This window comes from Rousettus aegyptiacus, unplaced genomic scaffold (genome assembly GCF_014176215.1).
Source record: "Rousettus aegyptiacus isolate mRouAeg1 unplaced genomic scaffold, mRouAeg1.p scaffold_m13_p_17, whole genome shotgun sequence".
Classification (NCBI taxonomy): Eukaryota; Metazoa; Chordata; class Mammalia; order Chiroptera; family Pteropodidae; genus Rousettus; species Rousettus aegyptiacus.
This window is the reverse complement of record NW_023416292.1, coordinates 35,241,816-35,262,900: the sequence shown is the minus strand read 5'-3', so window position 1 is coordinate 35,262,900 and position 21,085 is coordinate 35,241,816. Positions and strand designations below refer to the sequence as shown.

General features: G+C 45.2%; 2 protein-coding genes across 2 annotated transcripts in view; both read left to right on the top strand.

Moving 5' to 3' along the window:
- The first annotated feature begins 6,445 nt into the window (after positions 1-6,445).
- On the top strand, positions 6,446-9,462 carry GPR61 (G protein-coupled receptor 61). Its single transcript, XM_036235101.1, has 2 exons — positions 6,446-8,140; positions 8,812-9,462. Exon 1 carries the CDS (start codon positions 6,528-6,530, stop codon positions 7,881-7,883), a length of 1,356 nt encoding a protein of 451 aa, XP_036090994.1. The 5' UTR covers positions 6,446-6,527; the 3' UTR covers positions 7,884-8,140; positions 8,812-9,462.
- A 2,568-nt stretch (positions 9,463-12,030) lies between these two features.
- The window catches only part of GNAI3 (G protein subunit alpha i3), a 32,861-nt gene continuing 23,806 nt past the window's right edge, over positions 12,031-21,085 (top strand). Inside the window, exon 1 of the mRNA XM_016155588.2 lies at positions 12,031-12,282. Within this exon, the coding sequence (XP_016011074.1) occupies positions 12,165-12,282 (118 nt within the window). The 5' untranslated portion in view covers positions 12,031-12,164. The remainder of the gene's footprint in view (positions 12,283-21,085) is intronic.

The window sequence follows — 21,085 nt, the reverse complement described above, 5'->3', positions numbered from 1 at the left end:
TAGATATTTCTTAAATAAATGGATAGATGAAGAAAGAGGAACTTGGTCCATTTTAAGGTCACATCAGAGGGGACAGGAAAGGGTGGGTGGGGGGTGCACACAGCCCTGTTAAGAGGTGCTGGTGGGTAAGGTCGGGCAGAGCTGCACCGAGGATCCAGTCTGGGCTGTAGAAATCAGACCTCAGTACCAAGGGCCCCACCACGACACTGAGGAGAGGGGTGTCACTGCCTCGGGCCTGTTACAGGAGCCCACTGCTGGTATGCATGCAGCATGGGGGACATGGACCTCTGACGTGGTTCACAGGACCACCCCAAGTTTCTCTGCCTTGGTCTTTCCCATCTCCTTCCTTGTGCTGGGCTCTAGAAGGAAGGCTCTGGGGGAGGGGGGAAGGGAGGGCGCGATGTAACGTCAACAGCTATTCCAAACCCTGATTGAGATCACCTAATGAGATACAGCTTAAGGAGAGCCTCCCCAGCCAGACTGCACCCTCGAGAAATAGGATCCTCCTCCTCCTCCTCCTCCTCCTCAGCTGCCTCCAGGCCAGGATCATACCCAAATTCCTTGTCCAGGCACACAGTGAGTCTTTCTGACCTCCACTCCATCCCTGGCCACACACTTCTGACCTAAGATGGCTTCCAGAGACTAAGAGAACGTTCTAGGATCCTCTGCCTCATGGAACCGCCTTTCCCAGAGGCTCTCTGCCAGGGGCCTGAGCACCCTGAGACTTCGCCCACTGGCCACCACAGTAGTTATATGGCCTGTCAGGGTAACTGTACTCACTCCCCCTACCACCACCACCCCAGGCTATGTTTGTATTGCAGGCTCCCTACCTCTATTCGATTAGCTGGAGAGTGAAGAATTTTGCCCATTTTTACAGATAAAAAAAATTTAAGACACAGATAGCCAACTCACAGGCCAAGGTCTTACCACCAACCAAATAGAGGAGAGCTCATTTAGAACCAAGGTGTTCTGACCAATCCAGTGCTCTTTCTCTAATCCTGTTCTGATGAGGTCGAGTCCCCTCTAAGTCTTCTGAACACTTGGAAGGGGGCCGTGTCAGCCTGGGCTGAGCCCCGGCAGGGAGGATGCAGGTGCCAATCAGGGACAGGCTTTACCTGATCCCAGAGGGTTTGATTGATGCCAAGATGATCTTGCCAACAGGAAAGCACAGGGTTTGATAAAAATCGCTTTGCTGTCTACAAGGTTTAATTTGATATTTTAATTTGATTTCCCTGGATTCAGGTATGTCTAGTTTTGTCGTAGGCTATTTCCTGGAAGGCAGTGGCCATGTCTATGGAATTAGCTTTCGGACTTCAGTCCAGAGTCTCATGTCAGGCCTCCAGAGAGGCCGTGGGGGCGTGGGAGAAGGCATCCATGCTTTGACTTCTAGCAGACCTGGGTTCAAATACAGGCTCTGGCACTTACTCACTGTGCAACATGGGGAAAGTCACCTAACCTCTTTCACCCATTACCTCGTTTATTAAACAAGATGAGTAGTGGCTGCCTCATTGAAGTGGTGTGTAGACCGAAGGGGCTGTATGTGGAGGGCCTGGCACTCACAAGAGCTCAAGAAAGGGTGGCTGGGGACAGTGGAGATCTCCGCTTCAGGCCCAGCTGCTCGCTGGCCTCTTCCTTGTTGATTAAGGGCCTGGGGCAGCCACCTTGCCCCCTCTTGAGTTCCCCAGGTAATTAATTCATTGTTCTTATGCTCTTTGGGTTGGGTGTGGTACACAATTCTAAAATGTCCTTTCTTCTCTTTCAGAGACAGAAGGAATTTCTGGCTGGGCACATCTCAGGGCAGAGGGCTTCGGAGTGGCTGTCACACCTAAATTCCTTGTCTGGGCTCATGGGTCTGCCATGTGTGGTCCGGGGCGATCTCTGAGCCTCAGAAGCAGGGCACCTTGGCCTGTGGGGTGTCTTACAGCTGCACGGTGTTAGGGTCCCATCCTCGAGTGTTAGTCTTGTACCTGGGGACTGACCATTTTCTTCATAGTCAGTGGGAGGCCATACCCCTTCCTCTCACCTCCAGAGGCTTGTCTGTCACGTGGCTTTGGACCCTCCATGGATGATGTTGCCCAGCTCTGTCCAGTTCTACAGATCCAGACCAATTGGAGCATCTCAAGTACCCGACTCCCACTCTGTCTTCCGGGAACAGGTTGCGGCGGTACCAAGGGGTGACTCGTGGGGACATTAGATCCCCCCGTTTCCATCAGCTCTCACAGCCCCACACCAAGTAAACATATAATCTAATAAAACAGTAATAATGTGCTTTTTGAGGGGCAAGTGCAGGGTTCGGACAAGGCTTTTAGTACCCCTTTAAACCTGACTGCCACTCCGAAACCTGTCCTCTATCCACATTCAGCAGGTTTCAAAGGATCTAGACCTTGAGCCATCCCTGGGGTCTCAGCCACTGCCAGGCCTCTGAGCCCAAGGCTCTGTGTCTGCACCCACCGGCCTCCTGTAAAGCACCTCTGTTCTAAGGGCACACAGAACCATGCACTCTAAGGGCTATCAGGACCCAAAGTGATCATCTAGCCTATATCCTCTTTGAACAGATATGAAGCCAAGGTTGGAAATGGTAAGTGACTTGCCTAAGGTCACACAGCTAGTAAGTGCCAGAGCCAGGCCTTAAACCTGGATTTTTTGACTGTGAGTGCTTTTTTTGACTACATCTGGCTGGCCAGGAGGGTCTACCATGCCTCCCATCACCTGGCCTCGCTAGGCTTTTGAGATGCCACTTCAGCAGCCTGAGAGGAGTGGGAGGGGCAAGGCCAGCTCCTGAGTGCCTAGCCTGGGGGCACTGGTGCCTGAAGTGACTCCTAGGGGCTGGGTGGGAAGTGGGAGGCCATTAGGACCCAGAAGCTCTCTGAGCATCCTGCTCTGCCGGCTGCCTCTCACGCTCACTGCAGTGGCTCAGGCTTCAGCAGCCTTGGAGAAGCATCAGCTGAGAGGAGCTATCACATGGGAACCCGAGCGGCTCAGCAAAGGTAGGAGTTGCCGACTAGGCCAGGAATGGGGGGCCAGACCTAGGGCCTGGTGCTGGATGCTGAGGTGCCCTACGGAGGGTCGCTCTGCATCCCAGGACCAGCCCGCCCTACCTTATGGTGGGCATTTATGCCAGGGATGGCTCCCAGGTATCCTGAAGGCAGTGCTGGGGTGTGGGCATCTCTAAAGCCTAGAGATGGGGGGTTGATTTCCTGGCCAGCCGGAGTACCCACATCCCGCAGGCAGACAGGGTTCCCATCTATCTTGCTCTATGTCACAGATGTGGGTCCCCCATGTCCTAGGAATGGGTACTTTGGCATCCAGGCTGATGGGCGACTCTGTGTTTTGGGTGTGGGCAACTCTTCTGGGGAGAGGTGTTGCATTCCCCTGGAAACCTCTCCTGGCTTAGGAAGGGCATGCTCTTGTCTGAAGAAAGGCCAGGCTCAGGTCCTTGGATGGCAGTTCTGTAGCTGGGAAATAGGTGCATGCGAAGCCCACCAAAGCCTCCGTGGCCTTGGGCTGGGCACTGATGTGCATCTTGCATCTTGAAATGGGGACATTTGTAACTTGACCATGACCCTGCTAGAGGCCCAGACCTGAGCCCCTAGGGTGGCAAAGCCTTCAAGTACTGAGTGGTCCAGAAGGTAAGGAAGTGGGGGTTGGTTTGCTGGAAGGAGGCAGTGGGAGGATGAGAGCGTCTGAGAAGGCATGGCGATATGAGCTTGGAGAGGAGTGAGGCTCCCGAGCTTCCCCTCTGACACCCTCATAGCACAGCCCTCACCGCCTCAACCCCGGCCCATCACCGAGAAGGTGCCGGGGAGCAGGGTGTGTCAGTCCGTCTGTTAGGAGGTCAGTTGGAGTCCTGGAATTTAAGAGTCAGTGTGGGGACACTGGCAAGGCTGGGGGAGCTAGGAAAAGAGAAATATCCAACTCCTTCTTGCCTAGGGTTCCATTATGGCTGCACAGCACCCCCGCCATCTGCACATGGAAACCACGTCTGCTTCCCTCAGTCTGGGACCTTGGGTGGGCCTGCTGGCAGGCCCTCGATGTCCACACACACCTGGTGGGCCTTTACTCCTTCAGCCCCCAGGGCCTCAGAGCCACGTCTCCTTGGCCTCAGGGAGAAGGGATGGGGAAGTCACGACACAGAGAGTAAAGGGCAAGGCTGCCTCTCCTAGCATTTCTTTCTGCATTTTTTTTTTTCCCCTTGTGGTCTGTCTTATGAGAAGCTAGTTTCTGTACTGCAGCCCCTGAGTCTCCGTGGCCATTTTAACTGTGAAAGGAAGGAGCTTTCTGTTATCCCTGGGGAGAGGCATGTCTCTAGGCAGTTGTCCAAAGTTGGGGCTGTCTTGAGTCTAGGAGCCCAGGTTGCTCTTTCCAGGAGAGAGGCTCCTGGCTGGCATGCAGCTGGCTGACTGAGTGTTCTTGGAATATGTATTGGCGGCAGGGATTCAACTGATCACTTTGAGTTTGACTCAATTCACAAAATTGTACTGAGCACCTATTGCCTGTACGGTATGCTAAAGTTAAATTAGTGCAAGGCTGGTGGCTATGCCCAAGCCGAGCGTGATAGTAGGCTGTAACTACGGGCGGGAGGGTGTCTCTCTGCCCAACATTGCCCTCTTTATTGCCGTTGGAGCAATGATGGGTTTTTAAATTGAGCAACCACCAGGCTCTCCATAGCCCAGAAACTTATAAAGCCATCAAATGTTATCATATATAGGAGACTTGGAGGTAGTCCAGTCCAGCCCTCTCATTTTACAGATGAGGAAACTGGGACCCAGGGAACTTGTGACTCATCTACAGAAAGCCCATCGGACTTGGCATGTCCACAGTTTGCCTCTCATTTGCATACCTTAGCACACTATACTGAGGGAATCTGGACTGCAGGAATAGTATACGGAAATGAAAAAAAAAATAAAATTACATCGGGCAGCTTGATTCAATTATATGCAAAGTCAGCAGGAACAATGAGGCACATGAAACAGATTTGACCTGCCATTTGATCAGGAGAAATGAGACACCCTGAAACCTCAGACTTTTTCCTCTCCCAGTTTCTTCCAGTTTTCTGCTTCATGCTCACCCACTTCCACGACTGCAGCCGTCTACCCACTCTCACACCCACCTCCCTCTTACACAGACGCCTGCTCCTCCCTCCCTGTTCTGTGACGCGGTAATAGTCCCGGAACAAGAGGGCGTTGAGCCAGGGGTCCACTGGTGGTCAGTGACCAGAGATCTGGGGCCCTGGGGAGTGGGAGGTTAGGGGCAGCTCCTCCCCTACAGGGGCACAGTAGCCTTGAGAAGTTAATGAGTAGGTAGAGACGGGCAGCTGTCAGGTGACTTACGCCCTTGGCTTTGGGAGCAGTGGATGCTGGATGAGCTGACCTCCCGGTTTCCTTCCAGCCGGGACGGTTTGACTGCTCCTTCTTAACACTCACAAAGTGTCAGCTCTTCCGTCTAGGGGGGTGGTGTTGTCAGAGCAGGCTAAAGCACAGCCCTTCCCCTTCTCAGGGGAATCTCTTCCCAGTGGCAGTCCCAGAGCAGCGAGAGACATTTTTAGAGACAGTTCATATTCAACGACTATTTACTGAACGCCGATTACATTCCATCTGATGTGGAGGGCAGCGTGACATGCTGGGCTAGAGTACTGGCCCTGGAGCCAGACCACCTGGGCGTGTACCCAGACTTTGCCACTTACTGGTTTTGTGACCTTCAGTAAGTTACTTAACATGTCTAGGCCTCAGTTTCATCGATTGCAAATTAGGGATAGGAATAATGTCTACGTGACAGGACGGCATGAGGATTAAAAGGAGTTAATATACAGAGAGCGCTTAGGACAGGGCCTGGCGTGTGGAAAGCGTCATGTAATGTCACTGCTTATTATTAGTATTATTATTAATAAATCTCACGGCATTCTCTAAACGCGGTTGTGAAGTAGGTATTATTCCCTTCATTTTACAGATGCCTTTATGAGGAAATCGAAATTCGGAAGACTCACTGAGTTAGTAATTCCCAGAAATGGGACTGGAAGCCAAATCTTGTGCTCCTTCTGCTCCCCAATAGCTCCCGCCATTCTGAGGAGACAAGAAATCAGGAAATTTACATAAGCAACCTTGAAACTGGGGCGCTGTCCCAGAGCTCGGCTGGACCCTGGGAAAGGGTTCAGAATCTCTGGATAACAGTTGTTGAAAGGGGAGAAGGGAATGGACAACAGAGAAAAGGAAGTGGGAAAGAAGGAGCCAAGGCTGCCTCGTCTCCAGTCTTCGCAATCGCCAAGGCGGACCCGGAGCTGCCTCCTCTCTGAGAGATGAGCCCCTGAGCCCTCAGTTACCGGCCTGGTGCTCGGTACCAGCAGCTCAGCCTCTAGGGCTGGCAGTGAGAGCCTGCCTGAGAGACAGACTCCAGCAGGAAGTACCCTCTCCCCCCACCCCCAGACACAGCATTGGAAAGCCAGGGCCTGGGCTTGCCATCCCAGGGTCACTGGACTAGGATGGGGGATGGGTCTGTGATAGGAGGTGCCCTGGGTGTCCCCTTTCCGCCCCATGGAGTCCTCACCCATCCCCCAGTCATCGGGGAACTCTTCCACTTTGGGGAGGATCCCTCAAACCCCAGGTCCCTCTACTGCCAGTGGGGTCCCGGAGGTGGGGCTGCGGGACGTGGCTTCGGAATCCGTGGCCCTCTTCTTCATGCTCCTGCTGGACCTGACTGCTGTGGCTGGCAATGCTGCTGTGATGGCTGTTATCGCCAAGACACCTGCCCTCCGGAAGTTCGTCTTCGTCTTCCACCTCTGCCTGGTGGACCTGCTGGCCGCCCTGACTCTCATGCCCCTGGCCATGCTCTCCAGCTCCGCCCTCTTTGACCATGACCTCTTTGGAGAGGTCGCCTGCCGCCTCTACTTGTTCCTGAGTGTATGCTTTGTCAGCCTGGCCATTCTCTCAGTGTCGGCCATCAATGTGGAGCGCTACTATTACGTGGTCCACCCCATGCGCTACGAGGTGCGCATGACGCTGGGGCTGGTGGCCTCTGTGCTGGTGGGTGTGTGGGTGAAGGCCTTGGCCATGGCTTCTGTGCCAGTGTTGGGAAGGGTCTCCCGGGAGGAGGGAGCTCCCAGCATCCCCCCGGGCTGCTCACTCCAATGGAGCCGCAATGCCTACTGCCAGCTTTTTGTGGTGGTCTTTGCTATCCTCTACTTCCTGTTGCCCCTGCTCCTCATCCTTGTGGTCTACTGCAGCATGTTCCGAGTAGCCCGCGTGGCTGCCATGCAGCATGGACCGCTGCCCACGTGGATGGAGACGCCCCGACAACGCTCTGAGTCTCTCAGTAGCCGTTCTACAATGGTCACCAGTTCGGGGGCCCACCAGACCACCCCACACCGGACGTTTGGGGGAGGGAAGGCAGCAGTGGTCCTCCTGGCTGTGGGCGGACAGTTCCTGCTCTGTTGGTTGCCCTACTTCTCCTTTCATCTCTACGTTGCCCTGAGCGCACAGCCCATTCCGACTGGGCAGGTGGAGAATGTGGTGACTTGGATCGGCTACTTCTGCTTCACTTCCAACCCTTTCTTCTATGGATGTCTCAATCGGCAGATCCGAGGGGAACTCAGCAAGCAGTTTGTCTGCTTCTTCAAGCAGGCTCCGGAGGAGGAGCTGAGGCTACCTAGCCGGGAGGGCTCCATTGAGGAGAACTTCCTGCAGTTCCTTCAGGGGACTGGCTGTCCCACGGAGTCCTGGGTTTCCCGACCCCTCCCTAGCCCCAAGCAGGAGCCAGCTGCTGTTGACTTTCGAATTCCGGGTCAAATAGCTGAGGAGACCTCTGAGTTCCTGGAACAACAACTCACCAGCGACATGATCATGTCAGACAGCTACCTCCGTCCTGCCCCCTCCCCTCGACCTGAATCATGATGGCCTCCTGGACACTTGGAAGGAGATAGGGCTGGGGCACGGTTAGGACTGCAAGGAACACCTTGTGGGATCACCTTTTCCCCGCTAGCTGGGGCTGGGGCTGGGGTCTCTGCACACAGCTTTTGCTTAGTGTTTTCTGGGTCGGGAACAGAGCCAACAGGATGGACATGTGGCAAACGCCTTGGACATGGCTATGATCCTTGACTACTGGGGGAGGGAACCTGGTGAGATGGTGATGAGAGTAAAGGGTCACGAAGGTGAGATGGTACCTTTCAACCACTGAACTTTCCATGCCTCAGGAAGCAGGGACACCTTCTAAGGGTAGGAATTGGAGAATATAGGGCAGCAGGCCAGGTTTGGAGTTGTTCCGGGGACTCTTTAGGATATTTTATTTTTTGGTATAATTATCCAGGGCAGTAATTGCACCCAAGCAAGGTAAGAAAATGACCCGTGTCTTTCCATCTCCTCGCTAAGAACTAAATTACAGCCAAGTGTTTCCATTTGAGTTAATAGATGTTTTTCCTAGTTTTAGACCTGAGGTTTCCTTAAAGTGAGAGGACCAACTGGGTATATTCCTTTCCTGAGTTTGGCCAGAGCAACTGGAAATAGTAATGAGGGCACATAGAGCAGAAAACAAGAAAACTGACTGTTGCTCTCTCTCTCTCACCCTCCAGGAACAGTCCTTCTGTTCTATTTCTCTGTCTCTCTCCTTCACATGGGAGATCGAGCTTGGGGCTGGATCTCAGCAGAGGCAAGACAAGGACAGGATGGCTCTTCTTGTCTTTTAGGATAAAGAAGTAGAAAGATTGGGGGCTGATGGCTGAAGGTGGGGGTTAGCATTTGAATCGCTAAGGTAGTTGGATACAGAGACCAGGTAATTACCCTGAACAATAATACTGTAAATCTTTTTTTTTTTTTTTCCCCCTAGGACTGGCTTCCCTGATCTCTCTCCTCATGGCAGTGACCCACCTCCAGCCCCTGGACAATCGGATACAGAGACTAAGGTTGGGAATGAGTAGGGCGGGGTTTCCATGGTTCATTAAATGCCTCCCTACTCCTATTCATCGCTCCCCAAATTAGCTTCAGAGACAAAGACTTAAATCTCTCTCCTATCTGCAGTCTTGGGTTGGAGAGAGGGCACAGGAGTGGGGCCTGGTTGTTCACTGATTGAGACTATGGGAATCGTGTTGGTTGCTATTGGTGGTGGTATTTTTCAAGGGAGGGGGAGTAACTGCAAACTGGATAGGACAACCATCTGGGACTATTTGTCCATCCACTTTCCTCAATTGAATCAGGTAACATTAAAAGGTAGAGGCAGGACCAGAGGGTGGTTCAGTCTGTATGTGAATGAATTTCTGGCTCATTGAGCATCAAAGGGGAAGATAGTCTGGTGGGAATGGTTTAGTTTCCCCTTTGAACAGCCAATAAATAATTCTTATTATAAAAGTTATACTGATAACAACATTGACTCCTTCAGTTTAATTCAGTACATAATAGTTGAACATCCAATATTCTCTGGGACCTACATAGAGGATATGGAGTCACTACCTTCAAGGAGTTCATAGTCTAATTTGATCAGGTGCCTTGTATTTTAACAGAGCGTTTGTTTACATCTGGTGAAGTAACACAGAATGTGTGTGAGAAATGTGCTGGAGAATACATTCATGGTTCTAACTTCTGAGAGTTCAGTCCATTGCAGCAAAATACCTACATGGTGGATTCCTATAGACTGTGGAAAGTGTGGGGATTGTAAATGAAGCTGTAGTTGAAAAAGAATATTAAATGGAACTGGGCAAAAAGCTTTCCACTTCTAGATCTAGGAAAATTTCCAGGTTTCTGTCTTCCTACCACTAGACTTACTCTAGTCTAGCGCTTATTACATTGAGAAAATCCCTTAGATAGTATATACATCTAGGAGAGTCTTTTGTGATTGCAAAATATATTCTCCTCTGTCTCCTCCCTTTTAAGATAAACTCCTAATGGAGGAATCTCCTTCCTAGGTAGCGGGAAAACGCTTCCAAACATCACTGATCTGCTAGTAGTCCCTAAACATTGCCAGTAGGTGGCAGTGTGCGTTCAGTGGAAATAGGAAAGGTGCCTGTACGTGGGTGGGAGGGCATTAAACGTTGTCTGGCAGCCATTTTGTTAATTTATTTTGCCTTTTCCTTCGACTTTGCCCTCCAACCCTTCTTTCCCATACATCAAAGAAGAAACATTTAAGTGCAAGGATAACTCTAATTCAGGCTGAAATTTCCTGACACTGTGATCTCACTGGCATTTATTACAGCATTTGATATACACTGGTTTGTTTGCCATTTATTTTTCCCTGAGTGGATCATGAAAGAAATAAAAATTTCTATTCTATTATGCTGAGAACTTTCCCACTAGTTTCTGCCATGACCATCTTCTAGGAGTTTTCAGGACCGCTTGGTAAAATCAATGTGTAATCCTTAGCTGTGAAAGTTGTTCCTGGATTAGAAAGTTGTTTCTCCCAAACCCACTGAAGAATCAGCAGGTTGAGACAACTGTCTTGTCAGTTACTTTTTTCTGCACCCTGGTGGTGTTGGGGAACTCCTAATCCCAAATGAAAATCTTCCGTTGTCAGGTCTCCCCAGGTAACATCTGGGACGGTAGAAAGGGGCGGATTTGGAGTCGGACAGATCTACCTACTCACTGTGAACTTGAGAAAGACACTTAATTTCTCTGAGCCTATTTCCTCATCTGTAAATATGGGGATAACATTACCTACCTCACAGGGTTGTTGTGAGGATTCAAAGAGATGACAGGTGAAAGCACCTAGCCATACCTGGCTAATAGGTACTCAATAAATACTGGTGTTTCTTCCCTTTCCTCTTGCCCTTTTTCCCCACAAGTATTGATCACAGGAAAGCAGTCCCTTTTATTGCAACAGTTATTAGGGAATGAATAGGAGACTTTTCAAACTTTGATGAACTTATATTAGGTTACAGGGGATGAGGCTGTTTAAGGTGGCTCTCAAGAAATCCCTCTATTGACTCATCACCATGTAGACCTTTCTGTTGGGACCTTGTATTCGAAGGTTTAATTTCTATTAGGAAAGTAATTTTTAATCACAGGAAAAAGTGATTAAAGAATTCCCCTCTTTAAAATGTATGGAGTTATTTTGGGGCTGTTCGACAGTAAAGGTAATTTAGGGTCACTTTCACGGTAGTACCCAGGATTGAGTGAAAAATACTGTTTGGGCTCTCATAGGGGATTTAATAATTTTCGAATGATACTAGAGCCAAGAGGCAAATTTTAGAACTTCCTTTTTTGTGTGGTACCAGAACAGGAAATTTTAGATTTACAGGATGCCCTGGTTTTGGAGTGTGGGACTGAAGCTATCTCTGTAGAAATCCTAAGCCCCCTAACGCAGATGGTCTGTGAGCGCTCAACTGGCTCATATTGGGAAAGAAAGCATGAAAATTTTATGAACTACACGCTTACATTTCAGGGAGTATCTGCTAGCGATTTCAAGAGGCCCTTTGCCAACACAGTAGCTGGGCACTTCTCATACCCACAGAAATTCGTACATTATAGCACAAAGACCAGAGAGCAGGAGGCAGCGGGCCAGAGGAGGAAAGGGATCGCTAAAGTCCTAGGCATGGTTGGTAGTACAGATCTCGGATGGAAAAGGGGGGGGGGACCAGACTCTGTAGTCTGTTCCCATCCCATAGATCTGGGTGAGACGACCACGGCAGAAAACATGTCCTACACTTGCGCAGGGAACCCGGGTTTCTACAGCCGGAGACTAAAGGGGGCTTTCTGGCCAGTGAGAAATTCCCAGTAGAAATTCCCGTGCGGGCTGAGGGCTCTCATTTGGGAATCCCCACCAACCTCCGCTTCCAAAAGCAGGGTTGTATGACCTCGTGAGGGCGCCACGAACTGAAGCCAGTCCCCAGTTTTTCTACATTATCTAATTAAGACAGCCGAAAGCGTGAAAAGGGACTAATACCGAGTAGCACAAGTTGAGTGCCACAGGACCCGGGTACTCAGCGGGAACCGCAGCAGAACCCTCCGCCCCCCCGTACTTCCGCTTCCGGTTGCACCTCCTCTACCCTAGCTAGAAAAGCACAAGCAGTAACGGCCGCGGGGCGTTGCCGGAAGTGTCGTAAACGCCGGATATCCGGGTCCTCCGGGCGCTCCGGGAGCTGACGAAGAGGACCGCCGCCCAGCAGTAGACGCTGTCTCGGCCAGCCGGACCGCAGTCTCCTCCGCGGTGTGTGAGTGAGCCCCGGCCTGGTCCCCTCTCCCGCCGCCGCCATGGGCTGCACGTTGAGCGCCGAAGACAAGGCGGCGGTGGAGCGGAGCAAGATGATCGACCGCAACTTGCGGGAGGACGGAGAGAAAGCGGCCAAAGAAGTGAAGCTGCTGCTACTCGGTGAGGGGCTGGGGGCGGGACTGGCGGTGCACACGGGAGGGCCTAGGCACTTGAGGGTCTGAGGGGGGGACTTAAGGGGAGGGACCCCGAAGGGAGTAGAGGGCGTGACAGGCAGGGGTTGGGGTGTTGGGTTGGAGGCCGAGGCCCGGAGGGCGTGATGAGGGGGTGGGGTTTTGGGGTTGTAGGAATTAGGCTGGAGAGGGTGTGACTCGGTGCTGGAATTCGTTTAGCGAAGAGTTAGTTTAGGGATGTGGGGCAATAGGACATTGAAACTGTGTTGTGTGAGTAAAGCTCATAAAGGGAAGGATATCAGAAGGTTTCGAAGGGCTCGGAGTGTGGTAGCAAGGACGAAATGAGTATGATGGGCTTGTATAAAAAGCTTGTAAATTTAGAGCATGGTGATACTTTATTACAGGATAGGAGCTGGAAGGTTTGAATGATTAATATAAATAGAGGGACTAGGATAGACTGGTCACAGAAAGACCCTGCCAATATTAGAGAGTGGGCCTTTTAAACTGTTGGTCAGGTGGAGGAACCCTAGAAACAGGAAGGTGTGTGACTGAGATAAATTACAGGTTCTCAGATGTAAAGGAAAAGAGCTTGGGTGCGGAGGCTGTGTATACTTTTTCACCTTTTCTATCTTTTTTATTCTCTTAAGGTTTTATAACTCCTTGTTTTTATAAAGGGGAAATGGTGTGAGCTGAGGAAATTTAAGAACTGGCTTGTTTGAAGTTTGTGGCAAAAGACATAGTAGACAATAGATTACACATGGGTAGTTGCCTAATAGTTGCTAGGGATGATGTGCAGTGGGAATGGAATCACTTTAGGGTAAATTTCAGAATTGGATATATTTACTGTAAAAGCTGTGACAGACTTCTCATGAGCTGTTTTATCTTTTCTGGTCTCTTCAAACTAAAAATAGGAATTACTGTTTATTTTATCTGACATTTGTTTAAAGTGGCATTTATGTATAGTCAGATGCATTTTCCTCGGCATGATTAGTTTTAAAATTTTTGAGACTGCCTTGTAGAGGCTCAGTAGCCATGTAAAGTGTCCTGGCATCAGCTTATCAATACATCAAACCACATTTCTTCACTATAAGTATTTCCTAGGGATCTGTCGGAGAAGAATAAGCAGGCATAATGGTTTCTGTAAGCAATTGAACTCTACTTTTTTAAACAATTGGTTTTTGAGCAAAAGAAGTCACTTCAGGAGAAGTTCCACATTTCCATGTTGTAAAGCTCAAGAGGACAGAATGCACCACCATAACCTATTTTGTACTCCAGAATTGGGTTTTATTTTGGGTGCCTATGTCAGTCTCTTCACATTAATGTATTTGATGGTTTGTAGATTGCAGAAACCCTGGTAACAGCTTTTTGGATGTAGGAGTAAAGTTATGCATTGGAGCTTGAGCTTTTAGTTTGAATACCTGATCTTTCAGAACGCATGAATTCAAATTGTAGTTCTAGATTGCCAGTCTCTGTATAAAGGTACCATTTGTGAATGAGCGTGGTCCCTGGCCCATAGTAGATGCTCCTTAAAATTTACTTGAACCATCGTGAACCAGTAATGTTGGATATTGCTCCTTGGGGCCTTTCAGGAGATTGATGTAAGCCACAATACTTAAGGCATTAATGCTGTCTGTGTTGATTGATTGGTTATGGAATCAAAGGTGAATATCATCTTCTTTGGGTGTTTTGATTTACACTGGCCATCAGAGATCTCCAGACATTAGCCTATTGTAATACAGTTGTAAACTGTGAGGCTTTCTTCCAAATGGCAGGATTTGGCAGGCAGAACTTGGTCAAGCAGAACTTGTTCAAATGTCTAGAAAAATCTTTGTTCCAGACTTCATAAATAGTACGTTTAATTAAAAACAAAATTAAACACATGCTGACTTAGGGAACTTCAAAAGCAGTAAGTAAAAATCAAACTTTGAAAGCTTTTGCTTTTAATTTTTATTAATTTCCTTGTTTTAAGTAAAATTTTTTTGTGTGTTCTTGAGCATGTTAAATTCAAATAGGTTACAGAGGCAGATGCAACCATATCATATTGATCATATGAAATTAAAGTTTTCTTCCTTGCTATGTCTATAAGCAAAACGTACCCATCATAGTATGCAAAGAATTTTCTTTTAGCTGTAGAATACTTCTTTTGATGTACATGTAAGTCATTTTTACTTCATCACTATGAATCTATTGAACTTCGTCTAAGTTGAGATCTATTACCTGCTCTTGTCTTTCTTGGCACATAATAGGTGTGCATTAAATATTACTGTATTTTAAAAAAAAAACAATTCTTAGGACTTCAGAAGATCAATGACTTTTTAGCAAAATTTGCGTTATATATATTTTTCTGAGGAGAAGGGCCATACTTTTCATCAGGTTCTTCCCCAGTACTACCTAACCTCCATTCTTTAAAGTCCCTCATCTTGGACCAGGAAAATCAGTAGCTGTGCAAAAATATGTTGAAAATGCAAAAAAAGAGACCTAGACACTGCGAAGAGTCTTTTATTTCCTCTAGGAGAAGACAGTTTTTTCCTCGAAATTTTTGAGAAATCTGTTTTCTGTGCTTCAGATGGTTCCTCCTCCCATTTTCCCAGGGAGTTAATGAACTACTCGCTGCCACTTACCTCAGGTCAATATATCCAATACAGAACTTGCCTCCTCTTTTCATTTCTCGCCCCCAAATCCACCTGTTGTGAACTGTTCTGTTCCAGCATCATCATTCTCAAAATCATCTAGGCTGGAAATGGAACTCATTTTTTTTTAACTCTTGCTCTCAGTTTTATAACCAATTACCAAGTTCTATGACTCAGTTGTTTTCAGATTTTTGGAGTTCATGGACCAGTAAAATTAATTTTTTGTTGTTGACTGACTTAGGATTCCAACATTTTCATTTTCTTAGTAACACATTTTAAAAATACCCCAAACTACCATCTATTATGATAACTGTTTAGTTCCCTTTCCTCCATGAAACCTTTTTGATGATCTGAATTAGATAAGATCTGTCTGTCTTTGTAACCTCATAGTACTTATATGCCTCTTATAGTCTTATTTGCCTTATAGTGTAGTTATTTGTCTACTTAGCAGCTCCTAACTGTCCTTGAGGGCTGACAGAATGAGATATTTCTCATTTTTATATCTGCTGCAGGACTTTTTATAATGCTAAGGTGTTTTGCCTGTAAGGAACAGAAACTCACTCATACCTGTTCCAGTCATGGAGGGGTTTATTTGAAAGGGCATGGTAGGCAACTTCATAGGCATCAGACATCCAAGGTAAGATAAGAAATGAAATACACTCAGGTTTTATGCACGTGGTTTGTGATACATACCTTCTCCCCCAATTTCTCCTAAAGCAGCATGGTTACTTGCTCTGCTTTGTTAGTAAGTCACCTCTTGGGATCACCTTTCTCGGCTCACTTATGACTTCTTTGCCCTTGCTCCCACCACCAACACAATTTTCAGCTTCGGCTTTCTCTGAGATCTCCGGCTTTCTCTGAGACCTCCGGCTTACACGCTGCTGGACCCGCTGCTGGACCCGGTAGTTCAAATGCTTATATCATCTGACCCAGAATTTGCATTCCAAATTCCTGGAAAAGAATACAGATTGGCCCAGCCTTGTCAGGTGTCCATCACAATCTAGTCAGCTGTGGTGAGAATATGGCAGGGTTGATGGGATATTATGAGTTCCATAAGGCTCACCCTTTCAAGGACTGGGTGGGTCAAATTCTCTATTAAGGGATAGCTCTAGAGTTAATAATAAATAACTGTGCCTACCATCTTAAAGACAGTCATTAAGTAGAAGTTGAACTTAATGGAATGAGATGGAATTATTGAAGAACTAAACATATAACTGCTTTAGTTTTTCATTAATTTACAAGAACATGCCTGCTAATTCTCAATATTAAGTTGTCATTTTGTGTGGTTAGGAGTATAATTAAATTCAACCTGAAATAGGATGCAGGATTTTAAACTCTCGTTATCAACACATCCAACTCAGAATAGTTAATGTCACCTGAATTTAATTACCTTTGATATTAATTCAGGAATCAATTTTTTTAAATGCATATAATCATTATAGGTCTGCGCTTCATTATCCTTGCTTTTTCATGTTTGTTTTTCCCCTTCCTGTTTTTATGGCACCAGAAAATTGTCCAAAGCTAAGGGAAGAGAGAAAATATACTATTTTGCTCCTTGTTAATAACCCTGCTTAGAGGTTTTTTTGGGGGGAGTAGGTAAAAACAAAGCAGATTATTCATAGAATTTAGCTGTTCATGCTCTGTTTTCTTTTTATATTTAGTTTAGTTTTGTTTTATTGGGGGTGGGGCTTGTCAGGGGAAGTGGGGCGTAAGAGATGCTTTAAGTACTCAGGAGCTAATATATTAGCAGTAAAGGCCGAAAAATAAAAATGTGGATCACCTAAGAAATTTATAGATACTGGACACTAAAGTTGTTCAGATTACTGAAATTGTTTTAATATTTGTTTTCTAGTCAATAATACGGGAGACTAGCACTAATAAAGTACATCCTTTTAAACTGGTAACTCAATTCAGATATAGGAGATACCATGCAATATAGAGCAAAGAGCAAAAAGACTGAAAATTGGGAGGTCAGTTCTAATCTCTGAGCTTCATTTTCCTTTTTCAGTACAATGAGGTCTGTCCTCAGAAGTCTCTTGTCCGTGAAGTTTATCAACCAGATGGAATATTTTAGCAAGTTAGAAAAAGGCTTATTTTTGTGTTGTTATTTCTCTTATTCTTGAGTTCGATCGAACTTAGTTTAACAATAAAGCTGTTTAGGAAGGTAATTAAAAGCAAGTTAAAAACCTAACAGATTCATAAAGTGTCCATAATACAAGTGTTCAAAGGAGTATAAAGAAAAATTGTTCTAGTATTCAATTTCTCCTCCAGTTTTAGTTATTTTCTTTTTGGTATAATTCTTTTTCAGTGTTTAGCAAGTTAGAGTTATCTTTAAGCTTTTATCTGTGCAGGCTATCCTGTTACCTGCTTAGTTAGCATCATCTGTATCATTCCTGTAACTCAAGCTACTTGAACTGAATAACATTGTGTTAGGATCTAATTAATTGTTGTAGTTTTGATACAGTGCTCTGTGTAAATGAAATATCCTATTTTCCATGTTTTGGTCTTAAGTTGTAACAAATGGAATATATCTAATAGGAACTGAGCAAAGAAAGATACCACGATACCAAATTTTACTTGTACAGGAATAACAGTCTAGTAGTGGTCTTGGAGACAACTTTCAGGAGGATATAGTCTTTAGACATGAATTGCCTTTGATTTCCAAGTTAGACTTGGAAGATACTTAAAAGTTTAAGATTGTTAAGGATTAGCTGAGATATTGTCTTCATCGTTTGTCGCAGTGGGCCTCTTTTTGTCACCTTTTGTTTCTCAAAAGGGTAATGTTTTTAATAATCATACAGAAGTCTTCTAGTTTTTAAAATGGTGTTAGTATTTTATATCTCAAAAAATTCTTGTTGCTTGAAAGTAGGTGCTGCTCTAAGTTTATCTAGCTGCTCATGTAAATCTACAACTGTAGAGGCAGGTCTCACCAAGATCAAAACATACATTCTATTTGTATATTAAAAATGTGCTTGTACATTCTGCATTGTTCACGTGGCGTGCTGTTAACATTTATTACACTGGTAGTAAAGGGACCATTTGAATCAGACTTCTTTGAAATTAGCGAGGTAGTTTGATTCTTATCATCTTGTAGTTAATCTTCCTGTAATGGTTGGATTTTAAAATTAAAATAATATTTTATTTAATTCTAAAAACTTATGGGACTGTTATTCTGTATTTGGATTTCTGTGTTAGTCATTTGTTCATACCCTTAGTTTTTATATTTTCTTATTACATGGGTGGTGTTGTATGGAAATGGATTTTGCCCAGGACCTTGGAAATTACATTTTACAGTTTACTATAAGTTACAAAAGGAATACGTTAGAGTGACATACGTTTAGTAGAACGTTTTCCCCTCTATTTCCTGAAGGTAGAACATGGGAATCATTAACTTTACAACAGGGCTCTGCTTGATGTGAAGATATAGTTACTACCATGACTTACATAGATAATGTGGTTCTGAGGTATGTGATATGATAATGCAGCATTAAACTTTCTATGGAAGTCATTTCAACTTTGACTTAAATATTTCGAAAAATAATAGTTTCAATTTAACGATATAAATCTTTTTCACCATTTTGCAGCATTAGTAAATCCTCACATGTTTTGGTTCATTTCAGATTATTAAATAATTTTCTTTCTTCTATGAAGAGAAGTGTATTTCTCTTTTATTTTTGTAATGGTTGTAATTAAGATCCACATTCATGTGCTCATCGATATTTGTAGTTCAACTTTTTCTAGACTAAAAGTATTTTTAATTTTAAAGTTTGGAATAATTTTAATTTTATAGAAAAGCTGCAAAGACAGCGAGTGCATGGAGTTTCCGTATACTCTTCACCCGGTTTCCCATAACATTGGCATCTTACATAGCTATGGTACATTTGTCAGCACTAAGAGATTAACATAGTAATAAAACCACACTTTATTGGGATTTCAGTTTTTCCACTAATGTTTTTTCCCCGCTCTAGGATCTAATGCAGGACACTGCATTGCATTTAGTCAAGCCTATTTTTTATTGTGCTTTTTGGTTTTCAGTGTCACACTGTCTAGAGGGGGTTCATTTATTAAGCCGCTTATGATTAGGTATCTCTGATCGTCATATGTGCACAGTTACTTTCCTCGTGTGGAGATATAAATGAGGAATAGAACTCTCAAGCTGTTCAAACTGTGGAGATATACAAGTAAACAATAATATATGTGGGATGTAGTTACAGGAGTAGTCAAATTTTAGAAGGAGGAGAAAGTGAGTTGTCAAGGAAGTCCTCCCAGAAGAGGCAACATTTGAGATGGACCTCGAAGGATCAGTAGGAACTCTTAAGGCAGATACCTGAGGGAAGCGTATCCAGACAGAAGAAATAGTATGTACAAAGGCTCAGAAACTTGAATGAACAAGTAGTTACATTTACCAGGAATGAAGGGTTGGTTCTAGGAGTGGGAGGGGATAAAGCTGAAAAGGGATGCAGGGGATTAGGAGAGTGTTGATTTGAATATTTTACATTTCTATCTCACAAGAAAATTTTGCGGGGGGGCTGGTAAGAAACATACCTTTGCAAAATTAGTTTTCAGTCATGTTATACGTGCATATTATATAATTTAGTTTTAGCATCAGAATGGCTTTACCTGCTTTCAAAGGAGTGAAAGGAAACTTACTGGAGGTCAAAATTAGAACACCGAGGCGCCAGAGGTTAATCCCCCTCCTAGTTTCAGATGACTGCTTCCATAAGCATTCTCTTTATACTCTGCACAAGCAAGGCGGAAACCCCACTTTTCCCTCTTAATTGGCCAGTTGCCCAAAGAGGACACATAATCTTTAGCAACACTCAATTTTCCTTGTTCATATTAAGTGATACTTTGAGGAGTGCTACTTGGCTGAGTTGGCTGCCTCTTTTTTTTTCTCCCTCTTAATCAAATTAACATCTACCTTAGGTGATTTGTGAATGTTAAAATGGTTAATAATTTCCTGCTTTATGGTTATAATGTTCATAAAACAATAGGATCATGTTCATGTATTTGGAGAAAGGTGTAAAACTGAAAAAAAACCAAACACTACTGTGTAAGCCAGACATATTTTGGTTGTTAGGTGGTTTTTTTTTTTTTTTTTTAAATATCTGCCCCTCATTGCATATTTGCCTTCTAGAAATATTTACTTAAAAAGGAATTAATATTGGGGAGAGACATAGGTGGCTTCAGAGATAACTGGTACTGTTTAATGTTTTACGCTTTCGTAATAGGTGTACAGATGTTTGTTTTGTTATACATAGGTCATAAATATTCCCTTTGATGTATTTAGTATTTAATAAAAGCAACATAAACATTTTAAAGGCTAAAAAAGGGTAATTGATCCCAATTAACTTAAAGCCAGTTCCATTCAGTTCTATTTGTTTGTTTCTTTTGGCCACAAGGAATAGAAAACTCATTCAAGCCAGAATTGGGGGGGAGTTATTGTTAGAATGTAGAGAGGTTTTATGGGAATGCGGGAAGAGCAGCAGAATCAGGGTGCAGGAACTGAGGCAGCTCTGGCGTTGGCCAGGCTGCGTCTCTGCCTTCCTTCTGGTTTTGTCTCTTCTCCATTGTCTTCACTATTTCTACCTCTTTTTGCTTTCTTGTCTTTACTTGTTCTTTGTCTCCTTTTCTCTTTTTTTGTCTCCTTGGTCCCATTCATTCTCTTTCCTTGCTTTCTGTCTCTTCCTTTGTGTGTGCTCTCTCTCCTCTCTCATGGTATCTTTAAGTCTCTGTGCACATTTTCTATTCTGTTTTCTCTCCAGACCAACTTCCCCTGAGTCCTTTCCTTTATGACATTGATGTTTATGATGCATAGAGTCCCTGTAGTGGTAGCCTAGGTTTTTACACACTGTGACCTTGTAGTTTTTCTGTATTTCTCTGTGCAGATTCTTCAGATAATTTGATTGGTCCTACTCATCTTTTGGAGCTAAGTCGTACTGGGTGTAGGCCCTCTATCAGCTTGTGACTGGGTGACTCATGTGTCAGGTATTTACTCCTGATCCAGTCATAATGGCTCGATAGTGTAGGCCATTGCCATTGAGGGAGCAAAGTAGGGATTTCTCTAGAAGGAGTTATGGGAACGTAGATATTCTGAAAATCTAATAGTTAAGTTTTATCAAAACTTAACTATTTATTTGTGCTTTATGCCTTTTTGGTGAT